The 18,537-nt window shown below is 41.9% G+C and overlaps 1 protein-coding gene across 3 annotated transcripts in view; it reads right to left on the bottom strand.

Annotated features, from left to right (window-relative positions):
• rab40c (RAB40c, member RAS oncogene family) overlaps positions 1-18,537 on the bottom strand; it is an 87,931-nt gene that overhangs the window by 47,114 nt on the left and 22,280 nt on the right. The window contains exon 1 of one of the 3 annotated variants that reach the window (XM_072559471.1): positions 7,826-7,844. The exons of the other annotated variants lie outside the window; for them this stretch is intronic. Within the exon in view, the coding sequence (XP_072415572.1) occupies positions 7,826-7,829 (4 nt within the window). The 5' untranslated portion in view covers positions 7,830-7,844. Of the gene's footprint in view, positions 1-7,825; positions 7,845-18,537 lie in introns of those variants that run through there. 3 annotated transcript variants of the gene reach the window in all.

The raw sequence follows: 18,537 nt of genomic DNA on the forward strand, positions 1-18,537 counted from the left end.
TGAATACCTTTATGCACCAAGGAATTATAAATAAAATAGGGAAATTTACTGGTGGAATAAATTTAAAAGGCTTGTATCTAAATGCACAAAGCATTTGAAACAAAGTGGATGAACTAATCACGCAGACAGATATATAAACCGTTAGGATATAATTGGAATTACAGAGACATGGCTGCAGGGTGACCAAGAACAGGAACTGAATATCCCAGGATATTCAATATTTAGGAGGGACAGGCAAAAAAGGAAAAACAAAAAAGGGTGGAGGAATGGCATTGCTGATTAATGATGAAATTAATATAATAATGACAAAGGATATTAGCTCTGGCAATGTGAAATGTGTATGGGTTGAGGTGAGAAACAAAGGCAAAAAATTTAGTGGGTGTCATATTAGTGCAGTGTCACCCCAAACTGCAGTGATGTTGGGAATGGTATTGAACAGGAAATTAAAGATGCATATGATAAGGGAATAACTGTGATCATGGACAATTTTAATCTGCACATAGATTGGACAAAGCAATTTAGACACAATGCTGTGGAGGAACCAACCAGCTAGAGAACAGGCCATCTTAGAGTGGGTACTGTGTAATGAAAAAGAAATCACTGCCAACCTAGCTGAGATAGCTGATTTGGAAACTAGGGTGCTAAATCTTTATAAAGGAAGATACAAAGATAGAGGTGAGAGTTGGCCTTAAGATTCAGGAGAGTTACTTTAAGGGTTGATAATGGATAGGCAATGAGTCTAGATTAGAGTGGTGCTGGAAAAGCACAGCAGGTCAGGCAGCATTCTAGGAGCAGGAAAATCGATGTTTCAGGCATCAGGAATAGAGCAAGGGAGGTGGGGGGTAAAGGTGGATAGGCGATGGCAAACATTTAAGGAACACATGGGGATATTGCAACTGTTTATTCCTGGCTGGCACAAAAGCAAAATGGGTAAGAGGGCCAATTCAAAGGAAATTAGAAGTAGTAGTATCTGATCCAAGGAAGGAGCATACAGATTGACCAAGAAGAATAGACCAATAGGTCTGACGATTGGGAGCAGTGTAGAATCCAGCAAAAGACAGACCAAGGATGGATTAAGAAGGGGAAAATACAGTACGAAAGTAATTTTGCAGGGAACAAAGACTGACACGAAGAGTTTCTAAGCGTATGTGAAGAGAAAGAGATTAGTGTAGACAAATGGGGAAATGCATAGAAAGGGGTCAAAGAAATGGCTGAGCAACTGAATACAATTCTGTCTTCACAAAGATGACAAATCAGATACCAGAAATGTTGGAGAAAGCAAGATTTAGAGAGAGGGAAGAACTGAAAAAGGAGATCATATTAATAGAGAAATGGTGCTGGAAAGATTGAGGGGATTGAAAGCAGATAAATCCCCAGGGCCAGATAATCTACATCCCAAAGCACTTAAGGACGTGGCTCTAGAAATAGTGGATGCATTGGTGGTAATCTTTTAGAATTCTACAGACCCTGGATGAGTCCCTGCAGATTAGAGGGTAGCAAATGTTACTCCAATATTCAAATAAAAAGAGAGACGTAAACAGAAACAAGGGAAATATACACCAGTAGGCCTAACATCACTGGGAAAAATTCTTGAATCAATTATCAAGGACTTTATAGCTGAGTATAAGTGTGCCATCTGTCTGGATGTATCTCTACCTGATGTGGCAACTATACCATTCAAGATCAGAGACAGCTACAGAGAGAGTGATGAACTCAGCCCAGACAGCCACAAAGGCCAACCTTCCATTTATAGAATCTACCAGGCCTGCTGTCAAGGAAAGGCTGTCAGCATTCTCAAAGATCCATCCCATGCTGGCAATGTTTTTTGACAATCTCTACCATCGGGGAGAAAGTACAAAAGCCTGAACACGTACCAACCGGTTTCGAAATAATTTTTACCATGCCGTGAGTCCGTTCAGTATTCGAACACCAAACTCCTAACATTCGTCTGTACCTGTGTTTTTGTTTTGCTGCTGTTTACCTATTTATCTATCTATGCTGTTTAACAATTGATCTGCCTTTAATTGCTCACAGGACAAAGCTTTTCACTGTCACCTGTACCAAGGCACAATAAATTCAATTCAGTGACAGAATCATACAGAGTCAGCATGAATTTACAAAGGTGAAATCATACTTGATACATATGTTTGAATTCTCTGAAAATGTAACTGGTATAGTTGGCAAGGGGGTGCCATTGATGTGGCATATTTGGACTTTCAGAAAAAACATTTAACAAAGTCCCACAAAATAATCTTGCACAATAATTTCTTAAAGCGCATGGGATTGGGAAGGTATATGGATAGGAGATGGATAGACAATTGGTTGGCAGAGAGGAAACAGTAGGAATTAATGGATCCTTTTCAAAGACATAAACCCTGGGGTGTCACAGGGATTACTGCTAGGGCCCCCAGCGATTCACAATATATATTAATGATTGTGATGAGAATACAAAATGTAACATCTCAAAGTTTGCAGATGACGCCAAATTGGTTGGGAGTGTGAATTGTGACAAGGATACAGATATGCTTCAGCATAATCGGGACAGGTTGGGTGAGTGGGCGGGCAAATCAATGACAGGTGCAGTATAATTTGGATAAATGAGGAGGTTATTTATTTTGGAAGCAAAAACAAAAGGTGGCACTTTATTACCTAAAAGGCTGTAAATTGGGAGGGGGAGGGGAGGGGAGGGAAAGGATGGGATGGAGAGTGTGCCATGGGACATGGATGTCCTTGTGCACCACTGAAGGTTGGTATGCAGGTGCAGCAGGTGGTTTAAAAAAAGGCAAATGGTATGTTGGCCTTCATTGCAGGAGGTTGACTACAGGAACAAGGATACATTGTTGCAGTGATACAGGGCCTTGGTGAGACCACACCTAGAAAATGGTGTGTAGTTTAGGTCCCCTTTTCGGTGGAAAGATGCTCTTGCTTGAGGCTGACTATGAGGATGGCAGGACTGACATATGAGGACAGATTGACTAGGTCAGGATTGTTTTCATTCGGGTTCAGGCAAGTGGGGTGGGGTGGGGGAAAAGAGGAAAGACGCGATCTCAGTCTTAAATTCTAACAGGGCTATAGGTGGTTTATTAAACAAAAAAGGAGGGGCATGGATAGGGTAGACAAGGTCTTTTCCCTGGGCTGTCAGAGTCCAGAACTACAGAGGGTATAGGTTTCAGTGGAGAGGGGAAAAGATTTTGTAAAAAAAACAAAGTGAGGACCTAAGGGGCAACATTTTCACGCAGTGGGTAGTAACGAGTTTTGAGATTTGTATCTTGGGTTGAGGCTCTGGAATGCAAGTTTGCTTGCTGAGCTGGAAGGTTCATTTTCAGACGTTTCATCACCATACTAGGTAACATCAGTGAGCCACCGGTGAAACACTGGTGTTATTGATCTATTTTCTGTGTTTAAGTTTCCTTGGAGTGGTGGTGACAAAATTTGCTGTACCTTTTCTTAGAGGGTGGTAAATGGGGTCCAAGTCAATGTGTTTGTTGATAGAGTTCCGATTGGAATGCCATGCTTCGAAGAATTCTCATCCAGGTCTGTGTTTGGCTTGGCGAAAGAGAGTACTGCAGATGCTGGAGATTAGAGTCAAGTGTGTGGTGCTGGAAAAGCACAGGAATTCCTGATGAAGGGCTTTTGCCCGAAACATTGATTTTCCCTGCTCCTCGGATGCTGCCTGACTCTGTTTGGCTTGCCCCAGGATGGATGTGTTGTCCCAGTCGAAGTGGTGTCCTTCCTCATCTGTAAGGATATTGGCGAGTGTGGCTCATGTCTTTTTGTGGCTAGTTGATGTTCATGTATCCTGGTGGCTAGTTTTTGGCCTGTTTGTCACAGTTCTTGCAAGGTATTTTGTAAGTGACCTAAGTTTTGTTTGTTGTCTGTAAAGGGTCTTTCAAGTTTATTAGCTGCTGTTTTAATGTGTTAGTGAGTTTGTGGGCTACCATGATGCCAAGAGGTCTGAGTAGTTTGGCAGTCATTTCAAAGATGTATTTGACATAGGGGAAAGTGGCTAGGGTTTCTGGACACATTTTGCTTGCTTGCTTGGGTTTGTTGCGGAGAGAGAAAAAAAAAAATTTTAAAAAAATCGGCAGACTGTGTTCATTAGGTACCCGCCCTTTTTGAATATGCTGCATAGGTGATTTTCCTCTGCTCTTCATAGTTCCTGTGCTGCAGTGTGTGGCGGCTCATTGAAATAATGTGCTAATGCAGCTTCATTTGTGGCATTGGGATGATTGCTTCTGTAGTTCAGTATTTGGTCTGTATGTGTTGTTTTCCTGTGGACGCTGGTTTGAGGTCCCCCATTGGCTGTTCGCTCTACCGTGACATCTAGGAATGGCAGTCTGTTGTTTTCCTTCTCTTTAGTGAATTTTATGCGAGTAAGGACATTGATGATCTTGAAGGTTTCCTCTAAATTGTTTCGTTTAGTGATGACAAAGGTGTCATCCACGAAGCAGACCTAAAGTTTGGGTTGTATAGTTGTCAAGCAGTTTCTTCATGTCTCTGCATTACTGTCTCTGCTAAGAGCCCTGATAGAGATCCCATAAGTATTCCATGGTTTGTCTGTAGGTTTTGTTACTGAAACTGAAGTGTGTGGTAAGGCATAGGTCCACTAGCTTGATGATGTTGTCCTTGCTGATGAAGGTGGTGGTGTTTGGTGTACGTGTCTTTGGTTCTTCTAATAGTGTGGTCAGTGTTTCGTTAGTTAATGTTGGATGTAAACAGGGCTGTTACTTCAAGAGGCCACTATTTCATCATCTTCCACCTTGGTGTCTTTGATGAGCTTCAGGAATTAGTGGGTGGAGTAAATGGAGTGACGTGAGTCTTCTACTAAGTAGTTTAGTCTTTGGTGTAGCTCCATGGCTATTGTGAATGTTAGGTCTGAGGGGGCTCCAGGTTTGTGAATTTTGAGCAAGCTGTAGAAGCGTGGTGTGTTGGATCCATCTGGTTTCATTTTTTGCAAGCCTGTCTTATTAATTCTCCAGATTTCTGAAGTTTTGAGTAGGGCTGTCATTCAGTTCTCTAATTGTGGGATGGTGTCAGGTATATCACCACCTGTTGGTAAGTGTTGGTATCTGCAAGCAGTGCATTCGCTGTCTCAATGTAGCGTGCTCGGTTTAAAATGACAGTCAAGCATCCTTTGTCTGCAGGTTGGATAACAATGTTTTTATCTTTGAGTCCTGTTAGTGCTTTCCTTTGTATATAGTGTGTTTCCATCCTTTTTCCTGCTTAATGTTGGTGCAACTGTCTCTGTTATGGTTTGTTGTCTTTCAGTGTTGTTTCTAATGCTGCCAAGAAATCTTTGCCCGCGTCTTGGAAGTTTAATTTAATCTTCTTACTAAGATAGTTTTTTTGGGTGGTGGGTGGTGTATGCATGGAATGAGCTGCTAGAGGAAGTGGGGAGGCTAGAACAATTACAACATTTAAAAAAGGCACTTGGATGGTTCTAGGAATAGAAAACGTTTAGGAGGATATGGACCAAGTGCTGGCAAATGGGACTAGATTAGATTAATTTAGTCTAGCACGAGCTAGAATGAAGGCTCTGCTTCTGTGCTGTATATCTCCAGGACGCCATGGATAGACACAGGAAGGAGGTTCCCAATGGTGGGTGCGTTCAGAATCAAGAGTCACACTCTGAAGATTCCAGGTAAACTATTTCAGGACTGAAATGAGGAGACATTTCTTTACCCAAAGAGTAGTGAGCCCGTAGAATTCATTACCACAGGAGGTAGCTCATGCCAAAATATTGAATGCATTCAAGGAGGGGCTAGATATAGCACTTGGAGATGAATGGAATCAAAGGTTATGAGGAAGAAAGCAGAGTTAGGCTATTGAGGTGGACAATTGGCCATGATTTTGATGAATGCTGGAGTAGACTCAAAAGACTGAACGGCCTACTCTTGCTCGTATCGTCTACATTTCTAAGCAACTGGATTACTAGGTTCAATTTAAGCCATCATACGTGAGGAAAGAAGTTAATTCCTTGATGGCACAGAGTATTACCAGAATACTTTTAGTAAGGAGATAATCTAGTTATATAGGGAGACTGAAGATTTTAGGATTCTCCTTAAGCCAGAGAAGCTTGAGATTTAATAAAACTGTTTAAAAATTAATGAAACAGGTTTTGACGGAACAAAGTAGAGAATATTTCTCATGACCAGAGAGTTAGTAACTGGAGGACAAATAAAAAGAAAAGGCCAAAGAACCAAAAGGGAGATGAGAAATGGTGGTAGGAAGGGAATTATGATTTGCAAAGAAAAAAAAGAGAAAAGCAGGTTCAATAGAAAAATTCAAGTAACTTAAAATCAAGCATTTACAGGTCTACAGGGGGGAAAATTGGCTTGGTGAAACTTATCGAATAGTTATTTTCAAGAGCCAGTTGAGAGATAATAGGCTAAATTGTTTCTGTAAAATCCTGTGTTCAATAGTGATCCTGTTATGAAAATTATACATCAACAGAACATTGAGTCTGTAAATGGGAATATGATGAAACGTGCTGAGGTAATTTGCAATTCAGACAATGCTCTCACTCCGTCTAGTCCCATAGCTTTCCTTGAATTCACACAAAGGAAAACTGATCTGACCTCTGATGCAGTGACAGTTGGGATAGGTTCATCAGGAATTGTCAGAATAGGTGTTACCTCTCCACCGAAATTCTGTTGACAGCGAGCATACAGGGCATTGAGAAGATCTGGGAGGGATGTATCATCATTTGCTATCTCTTTTTAGAACCTGTAATGTCATTAAGTCCTTGTCGTAGTCGCCGGGTGTCTGTCTGGGTCTCTAGTTTGGATTGGTATTGGTCTTTGGCTGTCTTAAGGGCTCTGCGAAGGTCATACTTGGATTCTTTATATTTGAGTGGGTCTTCTGATCTGAAGGCCTTACATCTGTTTTTTAGCAGGTTCTGTATGTCCTGATTCATCTAGGATTGGGGAACACCTAGAAAGACTTCCTCAGTATGCAGTCCTCCACACACTTGCTGATAAAGTACGTGATGGTGGTGGCGTACGCGTCCAAGGTACCTTTGGACTGATTGGAATTGGCTGATTGGGCCATGTTCAGACAGAACTGGAGTTGATCCTCTGCCTCCTCCGACCAGCATTGGACCTGTATCCATGAGATGTCTCCTGCTTGAACTTTTGCCTGTAAGCCAGGAGAAGAAATACGGCATTGTGGTCAGAGTTCACAAAAGAGGGCAGGGGAAGGAGTGGTAGGCATCTTTCACAGTGGTCTAAAACGTTCGGACCCCTGCTAAGGCAGGTAATGTTCTGGTGCTACATGGGCAACACCTTCTTTAGACTGGCTTGATTGAAGTCGCCAGTTACAATAAACAGGGCCTTGGGGTATTCCATCTCCGGGGTGTTAGTGGTGGAGTACAGCACATCCAGAGCTTCCTCAACCTTTGCTTGTGACAGTATGTACACAGCAGTTAGTATATCAATGGTAAATTCCCATGGTAGATAGAAGGGGCAAGTCTTTGATAGTGAGGAATTCAAGGTTTGGGGAGCAACGGCTGCCCAGGGTTGTAATGTCCGTACACCACAAGTTGGCGATTAAAAGCAAATCTCCACCCTTTGTCTTAACAGAGGACGCTGTACAGTCTATACAACGGATAGAAAAACCATCAGTCTGAAGTACGCATTGGGAATGGATGGGTTAAGCCTGGTTTCTGTGAAGCAGAGTTCGCACAGTTCTGCAGTCACGCTGGAAGCTGAACAGTGATCGGAGTTCATCCATTCTATTCTCCAGAAATTGTACGTTTGCGAATAAACTAGGAAGGGAGGGTCTTGAAACCACAGTCTCAGTCTTACTAGCAGGCTGGCACACTTACCCATTTCCTCACAGGTTTCTTACATTTGAGTGGCCTGGTGGAGTGGATTGTGACTGCTTCCAGTTAAGTGATCCTTCCTGAGGTCCCTGTGAAGCAGGTAGTTTGCAGTTTAGTGTATTTTCACAGAGGGTCTGCTTAGAACCCAGAGTAGCAGGTAATTTAATGTGGTTCTTTGTTAACTGGAGGAAGTTTGCTTAGGACCCAGTGGTTTCAGCTGCTGCAGATTTGCTGCTCCAGGTCCAGCCATGTTTTTATGCAGAAGTGTTTGGGAAGAAGATTGAGAGGTGAAGTAATTGAGATGTGTAAGATAATCAGAGGGTTAAATAAGGTAAACAGTGAGAGCCTTTTTCCTCAGATTGAAAAAGCTAACATGAGGGAACATACATTTAAGACAGATATCAGGGGCAGTTTCTTTACTCTGAGTAATAGGGGTGTGGAACGGCCTGCCTGCAACAGTAGTAGACTTGCCAACGTTAAGGGCATTTAAATGGATACTGGACATACATATGGATAATAATAGAATATAGTGTCAGTTAGATGGGCATCAGATTAAATTTCACAGGCCGGCGCAACATTGAGGACCGAAGGGCCTGTACTGCTCTATAACATGCTATATTCTAACAGAACAGTACAGCACAGAAGACAGGACCAAAAGGGCCTGTAGTGTGCTGACCTTTCATCTTACTAAGATCAGACTAACCTACATACCCTTCATTGTGCTATCTTCCATGTGCCTTTCCAAGAGTTGTTTGATGTCCGTAATGTATCTGACTCCACACAGAAGGTGGTGGGTGCGTGGAATACACTGCCAGCATTGGTAGTAAAGAACCAACCTCTGATATCTCCCTTAAACTTTAAAATTGTGCCCCCTTGTAATAGATATTTGACTGTGGGAAAAGGTTTCTGGCCATCTATTCTATCTATGCCTCTCAACATCTTGTACACCTCTATCAAGTTGCTTCTCATCTTTCTTCACTCCAATGAGAAAAGCACAAGCTTCCTCAACCTTCCTTCATAAGACATGCCCTCCAGTGCAGGCAGCATCCTGGTAAGTCTCCTGTGCACCCTCTCTAAAGCTTCCACATCTTTCCTATAATAAGGCGACCAGAACTGAACACAATATTCCAAGTGTGGTCTAACCAGGGCTCTATACAGCTGCAGGATAACCTTGCAGCTCTTAAACTCACTCAATCTCCCTGCTAATGAAAGCCAACACACCAAACGTCTTCTTTGACAGCAACTTTGAGGGACCTATGGACATGAACCCCCAAGGTTCCTCTGTTCCTCCACATTGGCAAGAATCCTGCCTTCAAACTTGACATTCCAAAGTGAACCACTTCACACTTTTCCAGTTGAACTCCATCTGCCCAGTTCTGCATCCTGTCAATGTCCTGTGGCAACCTACAACAGCCCTCCACACTCTCCATAACTGCAAACTTTGCTGATGACACAAACTTACTAACCCACCCTTCCACTTCCTCATCCAAGTCATTTATAAAAATCAAACAGCAGAGGTCCCAGAACCAATACCTGTGGAACACCACTGGTTACCAAGCTCCAGACTGAACACCTTCCATCTATAAGCACCTTCTGTCCACAGGCTAGCCAATTCTGTGTCCAGACAGCCATTTTTCCCTGTATCCCATGCCTCCTCACTCTGAACGAGCCTACTATGGGGAACCATATCAAACACCTTGCTAAAATCCATGTAGACCACATCCACTGCTCTACATTCATCAACAATGTTTTGTCACATCCTCAAAAGAATTCAATAAGCTTTGTGAGGCATGACTTGCCCCTCTCCAAGCCATGCTGATTACTTGGAAATCCGTAGTTTGATTAGAAGTAATCACAAATCCTGTCTCTCAGAATCCACTCCAATACCTTGCCCACCTCAGATATAAGACTGACTGGTCTGTAATTCTCAGAATTATCCCTATTCCCTTTCTTGAACAAGGGAATAACATTTGCCACCCTACAATCATCTAGCACTATACCAGTTAACAGCGAGGACACACAGATAATCAAAAGTGCAGCAATCCTTTCCCTCACTTCCTGTAGTAACCTAGGGTATATACCCTATCTTATGTTGTTCCAAATTTTCAGCACATCCTCCTTCCTAACATCAACCTGTTCTAGCATATCAGTCTGTTTCACGCGGTCCTCAGAAATGTCAAGGTCCCTCTCAGTGGTAATTACTGAAGCAAAGTATTCATTAAGGCCCTCCTCTACGTCCTTATTCCAGGCACAAGTTCACTCTCCTATCCCTGATCAGCCCTACATTCACTCTGGTCATCTTCTTGTTCCTCATGCAAGTGTAGAACACCTTAAGGTTTTCCGAAATCCTACCCGCTAAAGCTTTTTTATCCCCCTTCTGGCTCTTAATCCATTCTTCAGTTCCTTCCTGTAACCCTCTATAGCCCTGTCTGATCTTTGCCCCCCCTCAGACTTAAGCAAGCTTCTTTCTTTCTTCCTCGAGATGTTCCCTTGTCACCCAACGTTCTTTCAACCTATCACCCCTTCCTTGCCTCAGTGGACAAACCTGTCCAGCACTATCAGCAAGTGTTTCCTCAACAACCTCCATATTTCTGTTGTGCATTTCCCAGAGAACAGCTATTCCCAATTTAGGGGCCCAAGTTCCTGTCTATAGCATATAATTCTCCATCCCCCAATTAAATACTCATGGCGAAGGATAGGAACAGACTGTATGGGAAAGTAAACGTCAGGAAATTGTGATTACTATCACCAACATACTCTTCCACCAAGAGATCTGACACCTAACATGGTTCATTGCCAAGCACTAAATCCAATATGGCCTCCCCTCTAGTCGGTCTTTCAACATATTGCGTCAGGAACCCTTTCTGGACACATGACAAAAACTGCTCTCTAAACTATTTAAACTAAGTAGGGTCCCAATAAATATTAGGGAAGTTAAAGTCACCCATGGCAACAACCCTGTTACTTCGGCAGCTTTCCAAAATCTGCCTCCTAATCTACCCCTCTGTATCTCTATCGCTATTAAGGGGACGTGCGGGAACCTCCCAAGTGACTTATTTCCGGTTTCAGATTTCCACCCATACTGACTCTTGACAAACCCTCCTCAGTGACCTCCCTTTCTGTAGTTGTGATTCATTCCTGATTAGCAATGCCACTCCAACTCTTACCTCCCCTCCTATTCTTTTTGAAAAATCTAAACTCTGGAACATCCAGCAACCAATCCTGCCCCTGTGATATCCAAGTCTCTGTAATGGCCACAACATGATAGTTCCAAGTACTGATCCATACTCTGGAGTTTGACACCCTTATTCTTGATACTTCTTGCATTAAAATAGACAATTCAACCCATCACACTGACTGTAGCTTCGCCCTATCGAGTGCCTCTCCCTTCTCAGACTCTCTGCACGCTATATCGACCGGTTCACTAGCTACTCCATCTAATCAGTAGCTCAGGATCCGAACTGCTGCCAACCCTCCTGACGAGCTCTGGTAAACCTCCCGCCCAGAATATTGGTTGCACCTGAACTAGGGACACCAGTCTTTCTTGTCTAGGTTCCATGTTCCCCAGAAGGTATCCCAATGATCCAAATATCTGAAACCCTCCCTCCCACACAGCCCTGCAGCCATATATTCATTTGCACTTGCTCTCCATTCCTAGCTTCACTAGCATATAGCTGCATTAAAATCCTGGAACTATTTTTAATAGCACAATGGATGTTCCTACATCACATGGACTGCAATAATTTTAAAAGGCTATCTTCTACTATCACTACAATCAAGGGCAATAAAACTGGCCTAATTATACACATACCTATGAACAAATAAGTTAAAACAAATTGAAAGTCCATGTGCAAGTTTGTGCTAAAATTAGATTCAGTATATTTCAAGGACTTTCTCTGCCAAACCCAACACGCAGTGTGCTCAGATGGAAGCCAGGGAAAGAGTACATGCAGAAATTGTCTCAAGCACTAAGATGAGCTACCAGCCCTGTAGACATGCATGCGAAATCCACAATGGACTCTTCAGTTACAAGTGGGCTGACATAATACAATGGGCTATGTCAGGCATTATACAGGCTGGGACAACATGGGCTATGGTGAGAAATATGGCAGAATCATAACAGGTATCCAGTGGGGTCTATCTCCATGTTGGGAGCAATGTGCACTTTAAACGTTTCTTGCTATAGCATCGACCTCAGGAGTCCGTTTGCAAAAGGGGCTTCTGAAAACAAAAACCATGCATCAGCGCACACTCTGTAGAGGGAGAAATGGGAGTAGGTAGTATGGTTACTATACAGGGACGGGAGTGTCAGTCAAGGAGTCTCAGTGCCAACAATTACAGACATAATCCTGGGATTTGGCCAATCTTCTGCCCATGAGCTGGTCACGTTCAGGGGATATATGCAATTTGACTGCTGTTGACTCTGTAGACTATTATGTACGACCATCACATATTGACAATCAGGGAAATACTATGACAGCAGTCTGGTCAGTCATGTCTAGGACCTGCTCATTGAAGTCAGAGATCTGGGATGAATGTAGTCAAGGGTCAGTGCATTGATCAGTAAAGAGGAGGGTGCAAAGGGTGCACATAGAGGACAGGGAATTAAGTGCCAAAACAGTGGAGCAATCAAGATGGTGTGGGGGGGGGGGGAAGAGGGGTGAGAAGCAGAGGTGTATGCTTAGTTGGATACAAGGGGAAAGTCAAGGTATAAAAGACGGGCAAGTATAAGAGCCAAAAAGTTAAAGTAGGCAAAAAGAATGATTGTTATTGGCAGTGATCATCACCATAGCCTCCACAGCAGAAACAAAGCGGACCATGATTGACATCAGTAAAAGGTGTAGTGTTGAGATTCAGGGCAAGGAGGACAGGTGGAGATGAAGTTCAATAGAGAGTGGGTAAGGGAGACAGGTAGAAAGAGGTTGTCAGGATAATACAAGATAAGATGGGGCATAAAGACTTGATGGGAGTATCTGGTGACCAAGACAGAGGTCAGTGCTGATGCTATTGACCATAGATTGTACTCCCTGCTTGCTGTTTGCTAGATGTGAACTACAACTATAAACTGGCTGAGACAACAGTAGAAGTTTAATGGGTTAGAGTAAATATATTATGTATGTGATTGAAAACTGCAGTTACATTTGATTTGCAATGCACATAAAGAGAGCATTCTCAGAGTTCAAATATAAGTCAAAGGCAATTTGCATCATGGGAGTGATCCTTGTGAACTGAACACTGGCCAAAAAAGTGATCAATAACATGTGAAACATGCTGTGGAAGAAGACAATCACTTCATCTGTCAATGCAAGTATTACAATGGTCTCTACCAAAGAGATGTTTCATGGTTGACGTGGGCCTGAGTTGGGAAGGATCTGAACTGCACCAGTCACACCCTTTGATATAATGCATTGGTCACTTAGCTGGTACTGCACTTTCAAGTTGGAGCACATATGGAAGCTGAATGAACAAAAGGAGACATTGTCTTCTGATGAGGGCACTGCATGTCTAGCTGTCTGGAGAAATATTCCACAACTGCCTGTTCTAAGCTCATAACCTTCTTCCCCTCTGTGTTTGCAACATAATTCACTATCAAGCGACATGTATCCAGCTGCTGCTTGGATGCTGACCACTGTGGTTGCCTGCCTCAGGTGGGGAATGCAGAAGGGCCAGGACCAACAGCAAACCAAAGCCAAGGAGCATCCAACTAAGACAGAGGTTGCAGCTGCAGGCCCCCTCAGCTCCAAAGAAGGAGCAGAGATTTTCACTGATTGTTCTCTCGGGAATGTGAACCAAGACTGCAACAGGTCCTGTATGTCCTGGAACAGAACAGGTGCTTGAGCAGGACCCAAGACCTGCAGGAGTGCCATTCTCCTAGTGGCTGTGAAGGGGACAGTAGTGATGAACTTCTATGCAACTGGCCCCTTCCAGGGAAGAACAGTGACATGTGTGAAATCTCTCCTTCGTGCAACCATAAACGCATCAGTTCACAGAGATATCACAGAAATATTATAATGTATGGAATTCATCAGTAGGAATAAATAATTTATTAAAAATTATGTGCAGACGATGGGAGATCAATGTTACCATTTCCTCGGAGGTGTGCATCTGGTGTTCCTGGCAGCAATCACAAGTCATTCATTCTGGAGCACTCATGTATCTAGTGTTTGCGAGCCCAGGTTCCTGACAACTTTGGTTCCTGGGGCACAAAGGATACCCACTGTGATTATGGCTAATGAAAACTATTAACCAATGCAGAGTACAGAAATACTGTCCCAGTGCTTTGATCACAGCCATCATGCAATGGACAACAGGCTGAAAATGGAGTTTTGGAGATGCCCTTTGGTAAAGGTCAAATAGAGAGTGTGTACATCATGACACGGTGGTCAGTACAGTCAGAATAGGAGGAAAGGTGATGTGCAGGATGCTGAGAAACAGGAGAGGGGAGGATGACCAAGCTCCCCTTGTGCATGACAGAGGTCAGCTGTGATAGGCAGTAGAAGCCAGACAAGTCCTGAAATGATACCCAATTCCAGAAGATGACAGTACTGTAGAGAAAATCATGGACTATAAAATAACCGCAGATGCTGGTCTCTTGTCAGTGGCGACTTCTCCCAGGAATAGTGGTTGGAACATGGGGCTATGAGAAGGGTGACTTAGGGACAAATAGGTAGTTAATGAAGGAGGCTTGAGAAGATAAAAAGGAGAGAGATCTTGCTGCATCTTGCAGAAACATTTGAAACGGACTTTAGCCAAAAAAAAAATTCAGGATAATTAAGTAATTTTGTAAGTTCTGAACAGAAGGGTAACTGGATCCAAAACGTCAATTCTCTCTCCACAGATGCGGTCAGATCAAGAATCAGATATGTACAGCATGGAAACAGACCCTTCGGTCCACTTGTTCTTGCTGACCAGATATCCTAAATTAATTTAGTTGCAATTGCCAGCATTTGGCCCACATCCCTTTAAACCCTTCCTACTCATGGACTCATCCACATTGCTTTTGAATGTTGCATTGTTCCAGCCTCCACCACCACCTCTGGCAGCTCATTCCATACATGCATCACCCTCTACGTGAAAAAGCTAGCTTTAGGTCCATTTTAAATCTTACCCCTCTTAACTGAAACCTATGCTTTCTAGTTTTGAACTCCCCCCACCCTGGGATAAAGATCTTGGCTATTCACCCTGCCCAATACCTCTTCTATTTTCATATCTGATTTCCATCATCTGCAGCTTATTTTAAAAAAAAATAATCTACAGCATGGACATCCTCAAATAAAAGAAGTCATTTTAGGACACGGGTAGGTCTCAGTCTAATCTCTTAAGAACAGTGCAAGATTCCCTCAGTACCGTGCTGAAATGCCAACTTTAAAGTATCCAGTAGTTCTTGAAGCAAATCTTCAGCATATGATCATCTGATTAGAACTGAGTGCTACCTGTGAGCAAAAGTTAACCTTGAATATAGGAATTAAAATCATGGAAGTTTTAAACTGGAAGTGTATGGAGTTTTTTTGTAATATTATAAATCAACTTTCTGTGGCAATGCACACAGGAAGTCAGAAAAAAAAAGGCTGCTTGGTAAAGGCACAATGGAGATTTGTGTCACAGTAATATAGAACGTGAAGTAGACAATGTATATTATTTGTCTAGGAAGATTTTCACATAACAGTCAATTTATGTGATAAGTTTTAGAATCCTACAATGAAAAATGTTTTTAACAATATGCACAATATATTAGCAAAGTTCTTCATGTGATCGTTGGTTTCAGTACAAATATGAAGTTGGACAATACAGTTTCTACCTCAACTTGGAGAATAAAGCTCAAGCAGCAGGAAGGTAAACATTAAAGAAGGTAAAATGAAGAAATTTGTCTCAGACTGGCTTACATTGGTTTGGGTGAGAGTGGCTAGGCAATGTGGATCAGTGACATAGGCTGACAGAAGAGACTTTAGCTATGGACTGGGGGGCTGTGGTGGGCAGAGAGTCCAGTATTCTTCCAACAGACTACAGTAGCAACATGGTGAGTGAGAAGGAACAACCAGGAAGTGGTGAATGGGACTTGGAAACCTTATAGCAAATTAAAAAAAAAGGAGAGAGATTTGGACTGTTGGACAAAATGGGAGACAGATTATGAATAGGCTAGTAAAAGCTCACAAGTGTTGTAGAGCTGTGTGAAGCACCATTGCTCCTTCGCATTCAAAAAGGGACATTTAAGATGTGTCTATCATTTCTTCACTAGTTTCCAATATTCTGTATAAGTACCGTTTAGGTCACTGTACAAATGCAGAAACTTACATGGGTCTACCCTAACCTTACACATTTTGGAAAAAAGGTTTCAAAGCATTTGCTGGACCCTGCTTTGCACATATAAATGTTAATACCATGCAACCGCCACATTTGCTGAATAATAAACAGTAACATGGCAATAGCTTGTCATTGACACAAAGTCCAAGACTCTGCTGCCAATTAATGCATTGTGTTCACTTCACACAAAATAACTGGCAAAATGCTCACCAATTTGCATGCTTAGGTGCGTTCAAATAACTATTAAATGCCAAGTGACATGGCAACAGAACAGGACCACCGTCTTGATTCAGTGCAACATAAATAAAAACACTGATATATTCATGTCACATAAGTATTATTGGAAGCGGTGGTAAATAAATTGCTAAATCCAGGCTAAAAATGAACAATAAAGCTTTGGTTAAAAGAAACACAACATGGCAATTAAGAGGGGAAAGCAGAATTGCACTTAAAACATGAATTGGGAATAAAATCAAGACTAAGAAGAACCAACTAATGAGTGGGATTGAAACTTAAGGAAGTAAAAAGGTTGGACTAAAATGATCACTGTGACCTATGGTGGTAGATGCAGACTGCCATCAATCTGACGCAATTGAGAATTTAATTGAAACATAGATACCACATATCATTAAAATCACATCCAAAAGGTATAATACAATGTATTTACTCTGCAGAGCAAACTATAGATGAGGAGAACAAATTTAAATTAGAACATTAGCTACTCTAAAAGCTTAGGTTAATATTTCACATTAAAATGAAAACTAGCATGAATAACTATATTACTTTTCAATTTTTAAATAAAGTGATTTCCTATAGAAAAGCCACTTAAAGAAGTCACCTTTTGAATAAAATTTGATGTATCAAGCAGCAACAGGCCTGCAACAACATCTAGAGCCACAGTGAATTGGTTTGTCACACCTCCAAATTCGTTAACCAAATCTCACCATTCTTGTCAAGTCTACTGAGAACTGGAAACCATTTCACCAAAGTAGTATCTCAGGTGACAACTTCCAGATAGTTTGCAGCTCTTCCAAGGAAGTAAGGGACAACACAACAAGGCAAGCTTTGATATCAAATCCACCACCAATTATAGATGGCAGCAATGTGAAGTAGTTTTCAATACACACCCAAAGAATTACAGTGTATTCAGGCCAAGTTCTCTTTTAAATCCCATGGAACTTTCAGCAGAATGGCTGAGGAAAACTGTTTCTTAATAACGTTTAAGATTTTACTTTGTGGAAGCTAAACAGCTTGTTTTCTTAATGTAGCTGGCCAAAAACTGCGCATTCCTGTCCCAAAATAGACTCCGAATGACTTCCAAGGGTGTTCCCTTCTTTTCAGTTTGCTTCATCAGGGAAGAATGACTGTTTCAGTCCCATTAAGACTCCTTTCCTCCCAGCATAAAGAAAAGCAACTTCATTTTAGAAAAAAACCCAGTAGTTTTACATTGCCTCTTATCTCTAACCACAGGAATTGGTGACAACCAATTCCCAACACATGCTATTAAACAGTGGGTAACATGTCTAACATGCCTCAGTTCTACATGTGTAGATGGCCTTCTTTTGTCACTTTAATCACATATTTTATGCATTGATCAGTATTTACCCAAGGCAGACAACACTGACAACCTTGCACAGTTAATTAAAAATTCTGCTGACAGCATAATTTATTTTTTCAAAAAGCTTTATGAAGGCTATCAGCTTCTAAATTATCAATACTTATAGAGAACCCGGCGAGCTAATCAGAGCCACACTGGAGAATAATGGTGAATAAGATGACTTAGATAGCGATTTTTAAGCCATCTACCATTGCGTTTAGAAACCTCTTCAAACAATACAACATAAACACTCCCTGACAATCTGCAAACTTCAGTAGAAATGGAGGTCTTCTCCATTTCACGTCTCCATCACTTATGACCACTTCATTGTAATGTTGATGGCTCATTTCAGCTGGAAACTGAAGTTCCATCTTTTTGGGGGTGGAGGAGGAGAGAGAAAAAAGGTGTGAAGAATGCCGTTCAAGAGAGTGCTATTGGTATATCCACATTATAATGAGAGCACAGCAAAACAAAAAAAATGGACAGGAAGACAAATAACTTAAAGTGGCATTTCCCTAACTTGAAAGATTTCACCACTTTAAAAAATGTGACCAACATAATGAAGTGCGTTAATCAATATGACAGTATTACTTGCCTTAGCACACCATGTGATATCAGAGAACTGAGTCACAATGTCGAGAAGTGTGGTCAAAAGCTGAAACAAATCGTTAGGTCGAATAAAAAGGCCCTTCTTCAATAGTACAGGAAAAATGAACCAAGCTCCTTGTGGTACTGACAGAATCACTACCATCATTTAATTATTACTACTGGGTTTCTTTAAACATTATTAAAGTTCCCATCTCCTAAAAAGGAGATT

This window comes from Chiloscyllium punctatum, chromosome 40 (genome assembly GCF_047496795.1).
Source record: "Chiloscyllium punctatum isolate Juve2018m chromosome 40, sChiPun1.3, whole genome shotgun sequence".
Classification (NCBI taxonomy): domain Eukaryota; kingdom Metazoa; phylum Chordata; class Chondrichthyes; order Orectolobiformes; family Hemiscylliidae; genus Chiloscyllium; species Chiloscyllium punctatum.